This window comes from Pelecanus crispus, chromosome 15, assembly GCF_030463565.1.
Source record: "Pelecanus crispus isolate bPelCri1 chromosome 15, bPelCri1.pri, whole genome shotgun sequence".
Taxonomy (NCBI): Eukaryota; Metazoa; Chordata; class Aves; order Pelecaniformes; family Pelecanidae; genus Pelecanus; species Pelecanus crispus.
In genome coordinates, this window is record NC_134657.1 from 6269918 (window position 1) to 6289166 (window position 19249).

Consider the following 19249-nt stretch of genomic DNA (forward strand, 5'->3'; position numbering starts at 1 on the left):
AATTGTCCGTTACTCATCTGCAGGCTGTCCGGGGTGGCAAAGCACTTGGCAGCCCAGCGACCGAGGCCTCGGCTAATTGTGAGGCCTCGGGGATTAGGGCAGGTGATTACACACTTCATGGTGTAATTACATAAGCATCGCTTGGCTGCTGCCCCGGCTCTGAGCCGAAGGTCACGCGCTGCGTTACCTGAGATTAATTGGAGCTGCCACTGAAGTGCGAGGTGCTGGCGGAGCGGTTATACGATTAGCATTAACATTTCAACAGCGACGGATCGATCTGTGGCTCTCCTCCAGACACAGCGAGCTGTGCAATTAGTTTAGAGGAGAGCTAGGGGAGGAAGGAGGAGGAAAGGAGAGACAGAGACAGCCAGGGGAAGGGGATAAGGGGAGCAGGGGAGCAGAGACAGACGGGAAGGGGGGAGGCGGATACGGGCAGATGGGCAGGGGGTAGGGAGAAGGAGGAATTTCGGAGGGGAATCTCAGCCCGTTCTGTGCTGCGGATCAGTGCGTGGCAGTGCTTTGTAGTGGCTGTTGCATAGAACGAGGATAAAACTGCGCCGGGAAGACCTAGGGAAAGGACAGGAATCCTTTTCCTTGCCCACCTCATCCCCAAAGAGTCCTTGTCTGGCTTTCCATGAGCCATGGTGGTAATCCATTCCCAGCTGTGTGGGACGGGGCGTGGATGCTGGGATTCTCACGTTATCCCACACTCGAACGTCATCCCCCCACTGAAAGGGGGAGCATGGTTGTTCCTATGGTCTGCTTGTTGCGAAGTCACATGCACCTTCTTGCTCCCTTTCTCTTGCCCTCCAGTCTCTCCTGAAGCAGATTTTATAGGGAGATATTGTAAAATGAAAATAAACGGCACAGCACTTGGCTTTGCCTCTAGATGCCCTGGTGAAGGTAATAATGTTGTAAGTGGCCATCAAAAGGAATTAAGAGACGTGCAGCCGGAAAGCAGAGATTTGCTTGCAGGCTCCCAGGGCAGATTTGACTAATGGAAGAGACCTTGGCTCTTATTCCCTTCCTGCTCCCCCCCCTTTTTTCTACACGCCCCCCTCCCGCAAGCAAGTAAGTGCTACCTGCCTTGCTTCCAGGCATTGTCCTCTTCCCCACCCCTCAAACCTGCCTCTTCCAGCTTACTTGCACCTTACATCTGCTCTGCCCATTCTGGCCAGCATCACCCACCCCTTCTCCAGTACTACTCCTTTCCACTGACGCCGTAGCACTTCCTACCCTCTCCCCGTATCTCATCTCGGTGTCTTTTTCTGCCTCGCTTACAGCTTTCCTCTCCAGAATTAAAGATCACCTGTTGTCCCAGCTAGGACGGTGATTTTTTGTTGTTGTTTTTGCAAGGCATGCCAGTGATGCCTTCAATCTTCCCAAACCCAGTCTCCAGCTCGCAAAACACAGAATCCCTTTTCAGTTGTAAGATAATTGAGATAGAAACCTAAGCTTGCTAAGGGGACAGGCAGACGCAGCGTCTTCAGCCTTGCTTTTGCTAGCCCTGGGCAGGCAATAACCCTTTGAACAGCCCAGCTGAAAGGCCGCAGAAGCAAATATATCAAGGTGGGAAGTATGTGGGACTTAGGGATTCCTGGCTGCTTTCTTTCCCTTCTGGTTCTGCTTCTTCTCTTTTTTCTCTCCCTTGTTAAAGTTTTGCATATGGGTGAATAGGCATCTTTCTATCTCAGAACAGCCTCTGGTACAGAACGCAGATCATCTGCAGAAGGGATGTTCCTCCTGAGCCAGGGGGGCCCTCTGGGCACTGTGGACGGAGCCTCCAGGTTTTCAACTTGAATTTGTTTTCTGATTTCTGCAGGGAGATATCCCACCCACCGCCTCTGCTTTCACCCCAGAACGCGCCCCACATTGCCCTGGGGCCCCACTTGAGACCTCCTTTCCTTGGGGTGCCTTCGGCTCTGTGCCAGACACCAGGTGAGCGCATAAGAAATGCTTGCAGTCAGCCCGGGGAAGTGGGTCGAGCGAAGACACAGGCTATGACAAACTGTCCTTTAGCCAAACAGCCCAGACACATTTTCTGCATTTCCCTGTTACTGTTGTGCTGACTTCACCTTTGTTTTGCAGCGATAGGAGCAGGTTGCCTTGGCTGCTCTCTCTTTTAATCCCCACCAGCCTCCCTGGTCCCGTGTTTCAGCGGCAGGCTGCACTGCCTCGGGAGTGAGGGAATAGATGGGCTCTAGAACAGAAGGGCAGCTCTCAGCCCTTCCCTGCTCAGTTAGCCCTCTGGGGAGCTGGCCCTGAGTTAGCAAAGAGTCAATGCTGAGATTAATAACCCCATATTATTGTTCTCCCTGTCCCCAGGTTACGGGTTCCTACAGCCGGCACAAGCAGAGATGTTTGCGCGGCAGCAAGAGATGCTACGAAAGCAAAACCTGGCAAGGTAGAGTGTGGAGGGCCAGCGTGCCTGGGCTCGGGTGGGGTTTTTCCTTCCCTTTCCTAGCAGCAGGCAGAGGAACGTGGGGTGCCGTGTCGGATGAGCTGTGCGCAGGCGACAGAGCGGTGTCCAAGTGAGACCACTGGAAACGATGCGCGGGTGTGGAGGCGACGCCTCGATCCTGCAAGCTCTGGTTCGGCGTGGCTGGGGGTTATCAAGTCACTCACAGAGCCCCCCCCGACGTTCCCTCTCTGCCTCTCCCAATTTAGGTTGGAGATGTCGGCCGAGATCATCCGCCAGAAGGAGCTGGAGAATCTCCACAGGCAAAGGCTACTGGCCGGTGACCCGCTGAGCCTGCATCCCGGCTTGCCCCCGGACCACCCGGCCCTGCGCAATGTGCACGACATCCCCGAGGGCCACCCGCTGCGGGAGGAGCTCTCCCGGAGGAACGCCATGCTGGTGCTGCGGCACAACAACACTCCCCTGCTCTCCCTCAACCCCAGTGTCCCCAGCAGTGCCACGCCGCCCAAGGAGCAGCCCCGGCGGGGCAGCCGGAAATCGGCACACCACCGCGCTGAGCCGCAGGGGCTGAGCGAGGCCAAGGAGCTGGCGGAGCCCCGGGCGCGGGATGGGGTGCCAGACTGTAACGATGAGGAGATGAAGGACTCTGAGAGCGACGCGGATGTGAGTGACGAGAAGCCGGAGAGCCTGAAGGCTGAGAGCAGCGGCTCGGCTGCTGAGCTTAAGGAATGCAAAGAGACGGGCAAAGTCTGTGAAGGGGCCAAGGAGCTGGGTGAAGCGGCTGCTGGCCAAAATGCCCCCTGCAGCTCCTCGAGCGCCGAGTCCCCCAGTCATTTGCTTGGCCCAGGCATCAACAAAAACGAGGTGAAATATCTCCCGCCAGCCTCCATCCCACCGCCTCAGCCACTGCCCTTTGGATTCCCTTACACGATGAGCCCCTACTTCCATGCAGGTGAGTGCACGGGGGCCTGTCGCTGAGTTACTGACTGGAGCAGTGACGTGTTTTGCGGCGTGCTAAAAGTGGGACTCTTCCCCCTTCCTGTTCTGCAGCCTGGTGTGGTTGTAGTTCTTTTTTCTCTGCGGGGAACCAAGCGCCTTCTTTTAATTAGTGTAAAGGACTCCATTTGCAATGAAGCAAGTCAAGGGTCATAAAGAGGACCAGCGGGGACAAAGTGAGTCCCAAGCGCATGAGACGGGAGATCGCAATAGGATGGACTAAGGGATCATCGCAATAGGGTGGACTAAGGGATCTTGTAATCGCTTGGGCCTTCTTTGGAAGCCGTGTTTCAGGACAGATGCCAGTAAACTATAGGGGGCTTCAGGGAGAGGCAACAAAAATTATTAATGGCTGCAAGGTGCTGCCCCACAAAGCGAAGGGCCAGAAGTATTGCATCTGGAAGGGTGGCCTGAAAGGCTGTGAAGACTGTTGGGCTGCGCTCATGCGATTTCCAAGCAGCTGGGGACTGGAGGGGCCAGGTTGGAGAGAAACACCCAGGTAGAGCAGGACGAAGGAACGGAAGGAGAGCTTCCCGGGGTGACGTGGATCTGCCCTGCGTGGGCAGAGGCCTCAGGCTGGTCGTGAGGCTGAGGGAGAGGTGCAGGCGGCGCTGGGGATGCGCGGGGCTGGAGGGTGCCTGGCTGGCTCCCGTACGCTCGCTTCTCCCTCTCCGCGTTGCCATGGTTCGAGGAGAGGGAAATGAAGGATTTAGGCCGCAGCGTTTTCCTCCCTGCTGAGTGTCATATCTGGGACATTTCCAGGGTAGCGCGTGGGACAGCACCTTGGGGATGGGCTGTCAGAGTTCCCCAGCAGTGGCTCGCGCATCTTGGCTACCCCGTGCCCTTGGAGGTGTCCGAGTTATCGCTGCTGTGCCCCTTTCCCAGGGCAGAGGTAGATGGGCTCTTTCCCCATGTATTTCCCCATGTATTGTATTTAAGTGGTGTATTTCTCGGTCTCACGGGCACAGGTATAGCCTGTTGGATGGGACAGGCAGGCAGGGAAGTCGCTGCCAGCTCTCTGGTGCCCGGCGGCTCGGTCCCTTTGGCTGTGGAGGTTGGGCAGCAAAGGCAGGCACAGCTGGGGCCAGGAGGGAGCAGTGAGTACGGGTGGTACAAAGTGGGGTTTCAAACCCTGGTAGCTGCTCTGCCCAGGGCTCTCCTGTGGGCAGAGCAGGGTGGCAGCCCCGCTAGCCTAGCCGAGAGCCAAAACCTGCCTCGGCTAATTACTTGGCTGAGCAATTAGCAGGAGGTAGGACCTCCTGCCACGTGGAGGAGGGAGGAAGGGGGGCATAGCATGTGGGTTGCTGAGGCTGCCTGTTTTCTATGCAAAGAGCTGCTGCGGTTGTGAACACGGCTGCCCATCGCTCATTAGAGCTGCCTTCCAACCAGGAAGGAGGAAGCGATTTTTCTGTGACAGGCAGGTGGCCAACATGATAAATATTCCTGCTGCCTTGGGCTGCTGAGGCTTCCTTGCAGGAGCCTTTTTCTCCCGGCCATTAAAAAGGGAAACGCAGGGCTCTGTGGTGCTCATCGCTTGTGTGAGGCTCTGCAGGGAGGCCTGGATTGTAGATGGGTTTCCTCCCTCCCCCAGCAATGCGCGAGTTACTGTAATAGGCCATTTATTATTATCACTTCGAATTTATATCACGATCGTGTCTTGAGGCCTCGGCAAAGACCAGGGCTGTGTTTCACTGCCCAGTTTCCAGGCACTTCTGATTTGTGGAGCCTGTTCCGGAGCTGTAGGTCTTTTTCCTGAGGGCTCTTTTGCTTTCTGCTAGCTTCACGTGTTGTCATGGCTGTTAATATTGCCTGTTCGCGGGACGGCAGCACTGAGTTGAGGCCCTGTGGTGCTAGGCACTGTACAACTCTGTAGCAAAAGCTCTCACCTGAAACAGCCTTGGGAAGACAGGGCGTCTCGTTCGATGCAGCACAGCAGGTCGATAGGGGAGCTGGGAGTTCAGCAACTGAAATATTGAGGGCTATATCGACCCAAATGCTGCGGGGATCGTGGGGTGTGCTGGGGTAGCATGCGCCAATGAAAAATGTGTTACTTTGGCCCTTGGGGAACACAGACCACCTGAGGGCAGGCAGAACGGCACCCACCTCTCCCCTGGTGCCAGATAATTTCCGTAATCCTTTTTTGCACAAGGACTGCTCTCTTGGCCTGGATGGTCGCAATGTTGTGCTGTACGCCGGAGGCTGGTATGACGAAGTAGCCGCCCAAACACGGCAGGTAACGCGGCAGGCTGAAAGGAAGAGCCAGAGGGAGGAGGAGAGAGAAGTGGCTGGCTGAAAATGACCACGGAGTTTCAGGCAGTTCCTCTGGTCTTCCAGCAAGGGGAGGCTCCTCCTTTGGAGGCAGAGAGCTGTTTTCTGTCCCTACTGGGAAGAATATCGATGAGGCAGCCAGAGCTGGGTCGATTCCCTGAGCTGCCTTCTGGGGATCTGGCGGCTGCTCGATGACCTCATCTCGTCAAGGTTTCAGCAGCCTTGCTCCCCTCCTCCTCCCGCCGCCCTGCTCGAGCCCCGTCCTTTGGAAAAGGTGAAGGATGGAGTGTGCAGGAGGCTAAAATCCTTCTATCGATCTATAGTCTGGAGAGCAATTAATGCAAGCCTTCCAGTGCCGCTCCATGACCCGAGCCCTCTCTGGTGTGCGGGAAGGGGGGGGTGCATGCGGAGGGAGGAATGGGAGAGAGGTTAGAGAGCGCTAGCAAAACCGGTTAAACCCATAGGTGGGCTGACTTCCAAGTGGGTTTGCTTCGTGCACTGGTCTCCCAGTTGGCACCTGAATTGTCTCCCGTGATGCCAGGAGCAAAAACCCGCACGTCTTCGTGCAGCAGAGGCGGCCCCGTCGCAGCCTGGCTGCTGGATTTGCAGCAGAGGTTTCCCTTACTGGGATGGCCAGAAGGGTTGCTCTCCCTGACCCGTTCGGCCTTTGGCTTCTCTTCTGAAGCAGCTGGATATCGGGAGGAGGGAGGGGAATTATAAATGGATTGTGGCATGGGCGGCGAGGGCATTTACGTGGACACCTGTCTACAAGACACTGGCCTGGGACAATGGATTCTTTTCAGTTCCTACACGCTGGGCCCCATCTGGTGAAATGCTCTGTAATCCATTACCGCTTTCTTGGGCCATCATTTATCATAGAGCAAGACAGAGGAGGCCTGGCAGGGATAGATGCTGCCCTTTATGCATCCTCGCAGTCCAGCAGGATCCAGTGACATGTCATTATTATAATAGAAGGTGCGTCCCTTCTCGCCGCTTGGCACCTATTTGTTATCATTCTCCAAACTGCCAGAGCAGTGGTGAGTGGGGGGCAGCCATGCGCAGAGGTGGAGCAGACGCTGCGGTATCTTCCCGAGGAGGGACAGGAGGAAGGGCAGGAGCCCTTCTGCTGTAGGGACTTTAAAATTAGAAAGGGCCAGTGACTGGATGCAGTGTGCTGAGGGCTGGTCCTGTCCTAGTTGTCAATTAGACACATGCTGGGGCCAGACTGGACCACTGTAATCAGCTCTTGTGTCCTCCTACAGAAGTCCTTCCTGGGGTTCTTCCTGCATCTGGTGACTTTGGACCAGTGACAGGGCTGAGGTGGGAGCAACAGGGCAGTGGAACACTGGGGTCCACAACCCTGACTTAGAACCATAGAATCGTTTAGGTTGGAAAAGACCTTTAAGATCATCCAGTCCAACCATTAACCTAACACTACCAAGTCCACCACTAAACCAGTTAAGGTTAGAGTAGCAATTTCACATTTCCTGGCTTGGTGGCTGTATTATTTTTAATGAAAGTAAAAACCAGGAATCATTAAGACTGGAAAGGACCTCTAAGATCATCAGTCCAACCATCAACCGAACACCCCCATGCCCACTAAACCATGTCCCCAAGTGCCACATCTACCTGGTTTTTGAACACTTCCAGGATGGGGACTCCCCCACCTCTCTGGGCAGCCTGTTCCAATGCTTGACCACCCTTTCCGTGAAGAAATTTTTCCTAATATCCAACCTAAACCTCCCCTGGTGCAGCTTGAGCCCATTTCCTCTCGTCCTATCGCTAACTACGTGGGAGAAGAGACCAACACCCACCTCACTGCACCCTCCTGTCAGGGAGTTGTAGAGAGCGATCAGGTCTCCCCTCAGCCTCCTCTTCTCCAGGCTAAACGGGTGCCGAGTACACAGAATGGCGACTGAGTCTTTGGGGCTACTAGGGCTGAGCTCTTCTGCAGTCAGCGTGAGATTTTGGGCCTTTCTGCAGGGAACAGGGGTGTTTTGCCACTAGCTTCAGTGGAAATCGGTTTCCACCCTCTAGCTTTTAAGTTCTGTGGCACAGAAATTGCTAATCGGCCAGAATCCAAAGTATTGGCATTTACCTTCCCCCTCCCAAGAATATTTCCACCAGTCAGTCCCTGTTTCCCTCGTATAAATGGGAAGGGAAAACAAACTCTGCGAGATAAATATTTTGGCCGTATTAGATTTCTCTGTGTGTGGGTACGTGGAAAATATTTCTTGTTCCCGTACAGCAGGCCTGTCTTGCCGTCGCTCTTGGACGCAGCGGGCTTACTGCGTGTGCATCTGTGTGCACCTTGACCTCTCTTCCTTTCTTCTGGGGGCACGAAGGGACAAAGGAAAGAAATCCAGAGAGGAGAAAGGCTTCTGTAGGAGCAGCAGTTGCTAGCCCAGCTCTGCTGCCGTGTCGGTAACCCTGCAAACGATCCCGCCTTGGGTGTGCTCCCAGGATTGCGAGGACGTGTGCAGGAGAGGGACCGTAGGGAAGCCTCACGCCTCTCCCCTCGAGCCTGCCAGCTGCGAATGTGGCATCGGGGCTAAATCTCTGCCCGCGCCGGTGGGGACCTGGTGAGCGCGTGTGGCTGGCGGGGGCTGCCCGGCCTCTGCGCAGGCTGTGGTTAAACCCCGAGGATGGGTCTGGCTGGCTGGTGACGGGCTAATTCATTCCCAAGCACTGTGTTGCTGCAATTCAATCCTTGGCTTGCTTTTGGAATAAGGAAGTACCTAATTTTAAAGCAGTTGGCTGTTACAGTCAGATCCCCTCAGAGATGCTTGCTCTGGCTGCAGATGGAGGTGTCTCGCCCGAGCATTGACTGTGCCTGGAATAACTGAGTTCAGTTTCACTTCCTCTATTTACCAGGCTGCAGCCAGTCTTCCAAAAAGGAGAAAGAGAATTACTCCCCACCCCAAGAAAGAAAAACCCTCCCCCAAAAAGGAAGAAAAAAGAAAAAAAAAGGGAAAAAAAAGCCCTCAGCCATTTGGGTGTTTTGTGAATTTTAACATAAGCAGCTGTGAGTTTGTCTCCTGGAAAATGGAATGCAATAGGAATGAGAATGAGGGCTCGTGTCCATCTGTCTGTCTGGTAGCTGGGGGCGGCGAGGGGAAGGAAAGTGCTCGCTGGCTCTTTGGCAGCGGCCTCTGCCTCCACCTCCCGCGCCGACGGGCGCCCAGCTCGCGGGAAAGCCGGTCGTTTTCTCTGCAGCTGTTACCAGACACACCAAAGTATTTGAAGCTTTTTCGAGCTGGAAGAAGACGGGGTGTGAAGGGAGCGAGGAGCTGCCTGGCCAGGCAGCGAGGCGGGGGGCAACGAGCTGCGGGCGCTCGGCCCAGCGCGGCCGGGCAGGGCTGTCCCAGGGAGCGGCGAGCGGAGCATTTGCAAGCCTGGTACTTGGGCTGGAGGGGAGGGGGCCTTGTGCCTGCAAGGAGGAAAGGTCGGGGTAGAGACTAAGGGTGTGAAGAGGGTGTGGAAGGCTGCCCTCAGCGAGCACCCTGCGGGTCCCGGGCTGGTAAGAGGCGCTGGCAAGGAGCCTGCAAAGACGTGCCCAGGTCCCCGAGGCGTGGGGGGAGAGGGATGGCCCCATCTGTACTCCCGAGGGACACCAGAGCTGGCGGAGGCGGCAGCCCTCGGAGGGCTCCCACACGGCCCCAGCCAAGGTGTTCTGGCGCTGGAGCTGGCGCTCGTCTGCTTGCACCGGCCCGGGCGTGTACGGAGAGACGCGGACTCAGGACTCATCCCCTTTGCGAGCAGAGGGTGATGTCCGTGTGCGGCTGCGGCGGCGGGAGATGGACGTCGAGCGCCCGGCGCTGCGCGGCAGGGTGTGGGCCGCAGACGGGGCGTTGCTGCCCGCTCCCCCGGGAGGAGGCGGCGAGGCTGGGAAGGGAAGCAGGAAGCTGGGAGCGGAAATGTAGTGGAAATGATTACATAGCGTCTGCCTGCTTCTTGTGCAGACTGCCGTTGTTTTAAAAGCATCTTATTGGCATGATAACTTCCTCTGCAAATCCTCTCCTTTTCCTGTTAACCTTGCTCTGTGCTGGTGGCTTTGCCAACGAGCTGGCGGAGAGCCGGCGTGCGGCTTTGCTGCATGCTCCTTCTGCGCCTCTTTCCGTGCCTCCTGCCTCTGACCTGGTGCGTTCCCCCAGGGAACCGGCCACTCCTTGTTCTCTGGGCTTGTGCACCCCACCGCGATTTTGTTGCATCCCCGCTTTACCTTGTCACTGCTCGCAGAAGTGCTGTCCGACCTGCTGCGGACGGGAGCAGAGGAGTCACGGCAAGGGGTTACGTCCATGGTGCTGATCAAATGCATCACGGAAAAACCTTAAGCCTACAGAACAGATAATTTTGTCACGATAGACCCCTGGGAGAAGTGTTTTTTCTGGTAATTTGTGGCTTTGTGCCCTGAAGCGTAACAGTTGATGCCGCTCATAAACTCTTTCTCTACCCGCTATAATCGTGGATGTTCACATCCTTATCAATGTCCCCTTGATCTCTTGGCCTAAACGATAGCACGCAGCAGTGAGTTCCACAGGTTAATGCTGCCTTTTCCCGCCAAAGTGGCGTTTTCTGGACCTAGGTTTCTTCATTACTTGTTTCTGCATTTTCCCTTTTACACGCTACAGCAGATACGAGTTACCTGCCTGGCGTTTCTCTCGCCATTTCTTATTCTCGGTGCCTCTCCTCCAGCTCCTCTCTTGGCCCCAGTCCGGTTTTCTCCCCGCGTGCACGTCCTGCGCTGTCAGGCACCGGCGACGCGGGGCGGCGGGGGGGAATCTCCTCCACCCTTTTGGAACCCATCACCTTTGTCTCTGCTGACAGGGTTGGGACCTGAACCGCTGTTGCGTTTCGGAGAATTGACATATCGGCTTGAACTGAGCCGTGCTATCTTGAGAGCGTCGCGGGGGCTGGCAGGGGTCGTCCCGTCACCCGTCAGATGCTGGGCCGGGAGAGACGCCCAGCTCCTGCGGTGGAGCGCGGGGCGGCGTGTTGCGAGGCAGCGGCTGCGTTGGGGCAGACCGATCCGACGGATATTTCGGGCAGGGGTGGATTGAAAATGAACACTTGGGAAGAGCGAGAGGTTCTCCAGCGATTCACGCTCCGGCAAAGCAGTGGGCCACCGGGGAGAGGTGCTGGAGCCTGTTATCATTCGGAGCACGTAGCCAGGAGAAGGGCTGGGGGAAAGAAACCCACAGGGCAGTCAGAGTTTTCCGCTTTGCGGTGCGTGTGGAGAAACACTCCTTCAGGGTTTTTTCTTTTCTCTCCCCTCCCCCCATTTCTTCCCCGCAGCTGAAGAACATTAAACACATGAAATGCATTAGCTCGGATTTTTCCTTTCCCCTGCCCCCCTTTCTAAGCTGGGGACCTCCAGGAGGAAGAGGCCTATGAATTGACCCTGCCCAGTGCTTTAATTGACAGGTCATTAAAGATGAATGTGTGGCTAGAGAAAAATATTCAGATTGCAGGCTAGTTGTTGTCCGTGTGGGATTTTAATGATTTATGTTTCTTTCTCCTCCCCTCCTTCCTACCCCCCCAACTCCAAACAATCCAGGCACCATGGGAGGTCTGTTTCTGGATAGTGAGGAAAGCCCTGCGCTGGAAGACATCAGCAAATGGACGGTGGAGGATGTGTGCAGCTTTGTGTCCAACTTGTCTGGCTGCACCGAGTACACTCAGGTAAATCTCTGAACAGCCTCAAGACCATCACGGGAGGAACGTCCTCCCTGCAAGCCCCTGTTCTCTCCCTGCCGTCTGTGCCGGTTTTACGTGCGCTCTCCATCCTAGGAGAAGGTGTATCTCAGAGCTCTGCAGGGCCTGAAGCTTTTTAGTGTTTTTTCTAGTGGATTGCTAAATAGGGACTTGCTGCCAGTGGAGACCCCGAGAAGGTGTGTGCTGGGCCTCGCAGATGGCCAGCAATGAGGAGGGAGTGCAGTGGGAGAGGATGGGAGTAGGGGCAGGGTCAGGAGTGAGCATCTGCGTTGCAGGGTTGATCGTGGCTAGTGGCTCTTAGTGTCACTTACCTCTCACTGTCCAGCTCTTGCTTTTGGAAGCTGCCCTGTGCTCTGTCGCAGAGCTGAACCCAGCGGTGGCTTTGTGTGGAGCAGCTGTACCGTGGGACGGGCTGCCGGGTAGCGCCCGGATGGCGGGCAGCTCGCGATGCCAGCCTGGCAGGAGGTGCTGCGTTCTCTTGCTGCAGCCACAGCGTTGTGAGGGCAGAGCGGGGCTGCGAGAGACCCTGCCTGCACGAGCGTCCAAGTAACCTCCACGCCTGCACTGCAGAGTGGTGGCGACTGTGATTTTTTTAAGCTCTTTATAGCAGAGTTGAAATATCCATCAGTACTGGGGGCTTCATCCAGCCTGCTCAGTGTGAGGTCGTGAGGTGCAATACAAAAAACAACCCTGTGTTTTTGGCTTCCGCGTCTGCTAGAGCCCATTATAAATGCCCCATTGAGAGAACGCACTAACTGCGAAGGCACAGATTCCTGAGCTGTCTGGGCCAGCCTTGTAAAGAGGATGTAGTGTGCTTAGAAGGGAGGGCCTGAAAGTAGCAGAGATAGAGAGGCAAAGGGCCAAAGTTGAGGACAATCCAGCCTTTCAGCAGAGAGACATCCTAGGCTGAGCACAGGTCTTGAAAGGGAGGAAGGGGAGCAGGAGTCGAGCTTTCCGGACACACCACTTCAAGAGAGGAGCTTCCCTGACTGACAGCTAAGGACTGCAAAGCTGTGCTTTGACATCCAGGCTGGCTGAAAACTGCTTTCTAAAAATCTGCCGCCTCCCCCTCTCGGGCCTGTGCTGTCTCTCCCTCCGTTAGTTGCATTAGGCAAGTGTCCTCTCCCAGAACTCGCGCCCGCCCCCAGCCATTTTGAGAAAGGTAAAGCTCAGCGCCCCTGCTTCTGCTGGGACCGCCTGTTAGGAGAGCAGCGTGCGTACCTGGCTCTAGGGAAGCGATTTCCTTTAGGTTATGCTGATATGGTGTCGTGCCGTGGGGACACGTGCCTGCTTTTGCATCCCTCCAGAGGGAAGGAGGAAGCGGAAACCTGGAATTGCCCCACGCCTCCCCCTTCTTGCTCAGGTGATGGGACACTGTGCTTTCCATCTAAAGTCTGTCCTTCCTTGCCCCCTACCCGTGATGTTAATCCCATCACAGCGTGCTTCGTTCAGCCACCTGTAAAACCAGTGCTGCTTTGGAGCACACAGCTGTGCACGCATGCGAGAGGCAGTATTTAGGGAAGTGAATGCTTGTTACGGAGATGGGGTACATGTAACGTTCCCCAAGAGGAATGCCAGAGATTTGGGTTGTACTTGGGAGTGGAGCAGGGTGACTGGGGGTGTGGGAGAGAGAAGGCTCAGTTTCTGATTATGGAGAGAGGGAGGGAAAGGACACTGGTTAAAAAAGGACGGTGGATGGACGGGTGTTTACGGGAGTGAAAAGCAGCAGGTCTGCGTGTGCAGAGGGGAGTTCAGGAGCTGGCTTTAGTGAGGATGATAAGGGGATGGGTGACGGGTTCAGGAGTGTACATGTGTGGGCTGCAGTATGTGTTGAAGAGAGCTCCCGCAAAAGGCTCTAAACCCAAAATACACAGCTGCTTGCATTCCCTGTTACCGCCCACCCCAAACAGCGTGCTCTTGCACTGGCGCTACTGCAGCTTGTCTGCATTCCTGCGTTGGGGAATGAAGACCAGGGTTGCCTGGAAGCTTCTGAATTAGGCCAGTAGGAAATGTGCAGAAATCTTTAACACAGCCACCTTGCAGAAGGATCATCCATTTACACCTTCCATGCCAGCTCCTGGTATACCAGTGGGGAAGAAATCAATAGCTTGCTGAGACAACGGTTCAGCAATCTTCTCAGTGCATTGCAAACAAAATGTTTTACGATAATGGGAGCTGCTGTAAACAGCCTCCTGTCGTGGCCTTGCTATGTTGCATTATGTAGGGGGCTGCGTGGCTTAAGGGATGATGCGTTTTTATGCACCACGGTTGTATGCTTAACAGGTTTTTTACTATGTGAAAATGCCAGTGTTCAAGGGTGACCCAGCTCCATGGCTCTAAACTGCAGAGCTGTCTGTGTTCTCTTCTCCAAAACCACAGCTGCCGGGGAGGTCTGGCACTGGTCTCCAGGCTTCTCCTGCCAGGAAAACCCAGCAAGAGTTTGGTGGTATGCTGTGCATTTAGAAACATGTTTCAGACAAACAAGAAAACTTCAGCAAAAACAAAAGTTGCCATGCCCGATCTCAGCCCTTGACAATATTCAGCTTTGTCCCTGCAGTGGATCAAGACCTGTGGGACACCCAAGGGGGACGCTTTTCTCAAGTTAAGGCTTTTTGTGGAGGGTTTTAGTGGAGGCCTTTGGCTCGCAGCCACGTTGGCTTCAGAGGAAGGAAAAGGAATCGGCATAGTAAGTTTTGCTAGGTCAAAGAGCAGAAACACGCACCGCAGTCATGAGCGGCTTTGCTGGTGGGAGTCCAGCCATAAAAACCACTTGGGACAGCTCAGCTGCCTTGGCTCTGACAGCCACTGCCGCTCTCCGAAGGGATGGCTCTGGGTTACGGTCTGCTGCTGGAAGAGAAGCCATTAGAGTAAATTGAGCCCCCCCAGTCCTTGCCATAGTGTTTAGTAGTAATAATAATGCTCTGCAAAAGCCACTGCACCATGGAGAGACAGCAGGATCGGGCCCCACAGACAGTTCATTTGGGCGAGCATCCAGTATGAGCCGGGGTGTGGAAAAACCGCTACCGAGTGGAGGTGTGGTTTAGTAACAAAAACCCACGCATCTGACATCTCCCGAACCAAGGGGAACCTGCTGGCTAAATTACCAGATGATGGCAATTTACTCGTGAAGTATTGAGCCTGTACGTCCAGAGTAAACACCCAGGGGAGACTGGTGTAAGTGTAGCCCAGCTCTGTATATGAAGAATGGAGCAATAAGACCGCATATCCAGACCTTAACCTTTCTAACACCGTACGTATTAGGTGGAAAACTCTTGCGTGACCCTGTCATTTGAAATAGATAGAGGCAAAACAAAGTATTTTTTTCTGCCCTTAAGAACGTGTTAAAATGGTATAGTTTTAGCACGGCTGGGTGTATTAGAATGTGTTCATATGAAACTGCCATTTTATAAGACCATACTGGGCCCTGCTGTCATTTCAGTGATTGTGTGCACGCGCGTCGCCGGGTTCTGTTCGCTCGGCTGACGGGGAGAGGGGTGAGAGCCTTGCTGCGTCGTTGGTGGAAACTGGCTGAGAGGCCCGAGCAGTTGAGTCAGTAGGATCACGCCGCGTTTAGCGGAACCACGCGGCTGCCTCGGTCAATACAGTGGCACTGCAATATTTATTAGTCCATGTTGCTAGAAGCGTCGGGGAAAAAGAAAGGGCCTGGTGCTAAAACAGACCGGTGAGGAGGGCTCATCCTCCCTGATCCCAGTTGGTGGTCTGGGTATCAGGCGTCACTGCCAAACAGCGTGACGGACTGCAATCTCCAGGCTGCTTGCATGTTCTAGGAATGGTTGTAATATTCAAGAGGCAAAGGAGGAGGGGAAAAAAAAAAAAAAAAAAACCAAAACAGGTGCAAAACTGAGTGTTGCACATGAATCCAGCTAACCTGCAGAATGTGCTCCACAGATCTGTTTATGTATTTTGCCTGGAGACTGTTTTGGAAATTAGCAGCTTTGAGAAGGAAATGCATGAACAAGCAAGTTCCTCCTTTTCAATTGCATATGCCTCACTGAAGACTGCAAATACTTTTGAAGTCTACTGGGTCAACTTTTTCCAAATATCCACACAAGTGTGAGTGACCTAGGATTTGCCAAAATTTAGATTCTTATCTTTTCTCCTATGTCTTCTGCCCTTTTTGGAGCTGGGATAGGGCCCCCGGGCATGTCACTCTTCTTTCTCGAATCTGCTCTCATAGGTTATCAGCTGGGCTTACTCGTAATGTTGCACTTAGGTCAGCTGGTTTGGTTGCTAAACCTGGGGACATTCCCCTGAGAGAAAAAAGAAAAAAAAAAAAAACATTTCATGCCTCATCCTAACATTAAAAAAAAAAAAGAAAAAAAATTATTTCTTTATTGAAACTGGCCCAACCACCCCCAGTTCACATTCCCACGTGCCTCCTTTTACATGTTGGCTCCTAGCTGTGGATACAGGATTGTATGTAACTGCCGTGTGTTTATACGGGCCTACTTCATCACCGAGGCTCTTAGACTCTCCCTTTGCCACAGTGCGATGGCAAGACGAGTGCATCAGCTGCGTCACCGGCATTTCTAAGCCTGGACCTGTGTTCTGGTTTCTTCCAGGTATTCCGAGAGCAGGCTATTGATGGTGAGACCCTGCCCCTCCTGACAGAAGAGCACTTACTGAACAATATGGGGCTGAAACTCGGACCTGCACTGAAGATAAGGTCACAGGTAGGCAAATTGCCTGTGTAGTAGCAAGTGGCATGCTTTAATGACAGGGCTGTCGAGAGAGGTGGTTTATTGAATACAATTTGTCGAGCAGTAATTGTTTGTTTGTTTATTTATTTGTAATTCTGGTTTCAAGAACGCTTGATCAGTCCTCCAAAATGTTCCCCATCCTCATCTGGAGCCAGTCACGTAACTCTTTCAGGAAGAAAACACAGACAATATTCAGTGCCCGGGGGCAGAAGCAAAGAGTTCAGGACAAGTGGTGGGAAGGAGTAACAGGGATGCAGTGGGAAACTCCTAAAAATGGAGCAGCTCCGGCTAGAAAAGATACGTTAGGCTGGAAAACAAACAGGAAAGAAAAGCTGTAAACAGGCGAGGCAAGGTAGGTGGTTTCAAATCAGTCACGCCTGAAAACAGTCATCCTGAAGTACCTAAAGAACTGGATAAAGCCATGTCAGGAGCTGGTTGTGGCTTTTTTTTTTTTTTTCCTTTCTAGACGGGATGTAAGTCCTTTTGCTCATTTTCCTTGCAACTAGATGGCTCATGGCAGTTCTTTTTGAGGCCTGAAGCACAAATGCATTTAACACATCGCAGCATCATCTGTTGATTAGTGTCCCTCCCCAGTGAGCAAGGGACCAGCTCTTTCCCTTCTCCGCTGTGCCAGTAAGACTGCTGTACCATTTTTAGCTCTTGCTAGTCATAGCTTACTCTTGCTGATGGGCCGTGCTGCCTCCCCCGCCCCCCACTTGTGCTATTCATTTGTATTTTGATAGACTGGAAGTAGAAATCATATTTGCCTCTGTTGGTTTAGTCAAGCTCTCTCTTTTAGGGGACTGTATGGCCTCCTCAGCAGACTGCTGTTGTGCCCTTATAGCCATGTTTCTTTTCAAAAGACACCCCCATGACTTGGCTCCCAAGTCTCTGCCGTTCCTAAAATTGCTTTGCTGTTCTCCTGGCAGTCACGGTCATGGTGACTTCCATTTCAGTTGCCTCCACTTCCCCTTGGTTGGACTCAAATCTAGAACATCATCTCTGCTAGCTGCTTTTTTTTTTCTTTTTTTCCATTTAATGATCAGAAAATGGCTTCTGACACATGTCAAGAACAGGCTGTGCTGCTGTGTTCCCTGGGGGATTATGTCATGCAAATAGTTATGACAGTAACGTACATGTGCACGTACATGGGTTGCGCAGATAGTAACTATTCTGGCGTAGTTTCCCTAACCCACAAGCTATACATTTGTTACATTATGTTAAAACAATAAGAGCAACTTTACTACTTTCCCTACAGCCCTCACTGTTTATGAGGGGGCTAATAAAAAGGTTCTGTGGGCAATTGTTCCCTGTGGGTCAATTCAGTAGGAAATAAAACTCTTATGTTTCTTAAAAACAGAGAACGCCAAATAGCTCACAGACATTCTTAGATGGGATTTGGTGGGGGGGGGGGGGAATATGAGATATGGGCTGAAACTAGAAAAACCCTGCTTCGATTTAATCAATAGTGTTTAAAGTTCTATAATAAGGCATGGCGGGGGGGGGGGGGGGGCATAAGTGGGGAGCAAAGTCCTGATGTTGCTAACTGAATAATGCTGCAGTTGTCTGGTTTGAACACAAGCCTGTGTTTTTGTTTAAGCTTAAATGTGAAACAGCTGTGTAGGTGCTGGAAAGTTGTGGGGCCTTTGGCCCTTGCTGGGAGGCGAGAACTGCTGCAGGAGTGTTCGTCAGTCCTGCAGAACAAGGGAGAGGCTGCAGGCTTATAGTTTCCTGTGCAGTTAACAGCAGCCACCCTGTAGCCAGTTTGGTTGTGGGTTTTGGTGGTTTTTTTTTTTTTTTTTTCCTTTTTTCTCCCCCTCATGCTGTTGTCCCAGCTCCCCTCAGCCCCCTGAAGAGCAATTCCTGCTCTTCAGCAGTGGATGTCGTGTACTGTCCTGCTGTGCAGCACCCTGGGCTGGGTCAGCAAAAGGCGCGCAGCAGCGTTCCATCAAATTGGCCATCCGGCGGTGCCTGTTAATGACACAGCAGGAACCGGGCAGGCCTTTCACCTGCTATAGCCAGGCAGGTTCCCAAAGTGTCGTGCAGCAGAGATGACCTAGGAACTTACCACCGTGTTTCAGTCATGAAGGGGATGAGCTGGGGTACCGGAGTGATGAAGAGCACTGGCACAGTTGGCCATGCAGCCTTACCTCGCCATGTAAACAGCCTGCAAGTGTCCCTGAGGAGACACCGAGACTGCTTATTTCGGATCAGAGGCTCGACTTGGTTCAGCTTCAGGCTGCACGCTGCCTTTCAGCCTGCACCTCAGCAAGGCCTTCAGTCTCGTGTGGGCTGAAGAAGACAGACGCACGCAAAACACAGGACAGGAGAAGGGCCTGCGCTACACGTCCCAGCGCATGCTTGGCCTGTGAGGCGTGAGCCAGGGTGGGCCTCGCAGCTCCAGCTGCACTTTGGTGCCCTGCGTGACAGAGCTAGGGAGCACTGCTGCAGGACAGAGTCCTGTAGGGAAAAGGAGAGAGGAGGAAACCTTCCCTAGTCTTCTCTGGTAGCTCTCCAAGGGTTTGTTTGGGGCTCTTTTTTGTGGATTGGGACTGGTAGCTCTTCTACCTGCAGTTCACTTTGGAGTACAGAACCTGGGCTTGCTGCATTTCATGCAGCTTCTATGGATTTCTGAAGACTGTTTGTGCGCATTCTCATCCCTTTTTGCCCTCCCTGCATTTATTCCCTCCTTTTTTCTTTTTTATTTTTCAATAGGTCGCCAAGAGAGTGGGCAGAGTTCTGTACATGGCCGGCTTCCCCATGGCTTTCCCACTGCAACCTCCTGGTTTGCGGCCACCGGAGCGGGACCTGCCCGCCGCCGACCTCCGGCCATCCTCCACAGGCAGCGTGGCCTCCCCTTTCAGCAGCGGCCTGCCCTCCGCCAGCCGCGTCTCACCAAAGCAGGAAAACGGAAACCCCTCCATCATTGCTGGGATGAACGACACCACGAAACCTCCATCTTAACTGCGGGACAGCTCTTGACTGCTTGTGGAACTGAGATTCAGTTGAACAAACTGAAGGTAATGCATTTTGAGAGACCAGGAGAGCCTCCCTCAGCAGTGTGAGACATAGGAGTGAGGAAGGGAGGTTTTTAATTTTTTTTGGATGCATTTGCTTTTTGTTTAAAAAA

At 53.5% G+C, this 19249-nt stretch overlaps 1 protein-coding gene across 1 annotated transcript in view; it reads left to right on the top strand.

Moving 5' to 3' along the window:
• Positions 1–19249, top strand: part of SAMD11 (sterile alpha motif domain containing 11) — a 125612-nt gene extending 106363 nt beyond the window's left edge. Inside the window, exons 9-14 of the mRNA XM_075721583.1 lie at positions 1823–1938; positions 2326–2404; positions 2668–3371; positions 11241–11365; positions 15982–16092; positions 18835–19249. Coding sequence (XP_075577698.1) covers positions 1823–1938; positions 2326–2404; positions 2668–3371; positions 11241–11365; positions 15982–16092; positions 18835–19083 — 1384 coding nt within the window. The 3' untranslated portion in view covers positions 19084–19249. The remainder of the gene's footprint in view (positions 1–1822; positions 1939–2325; positions 2405–2667; positions 3372–11240; positions 11366–15981; positions 16093–18834) is intronic.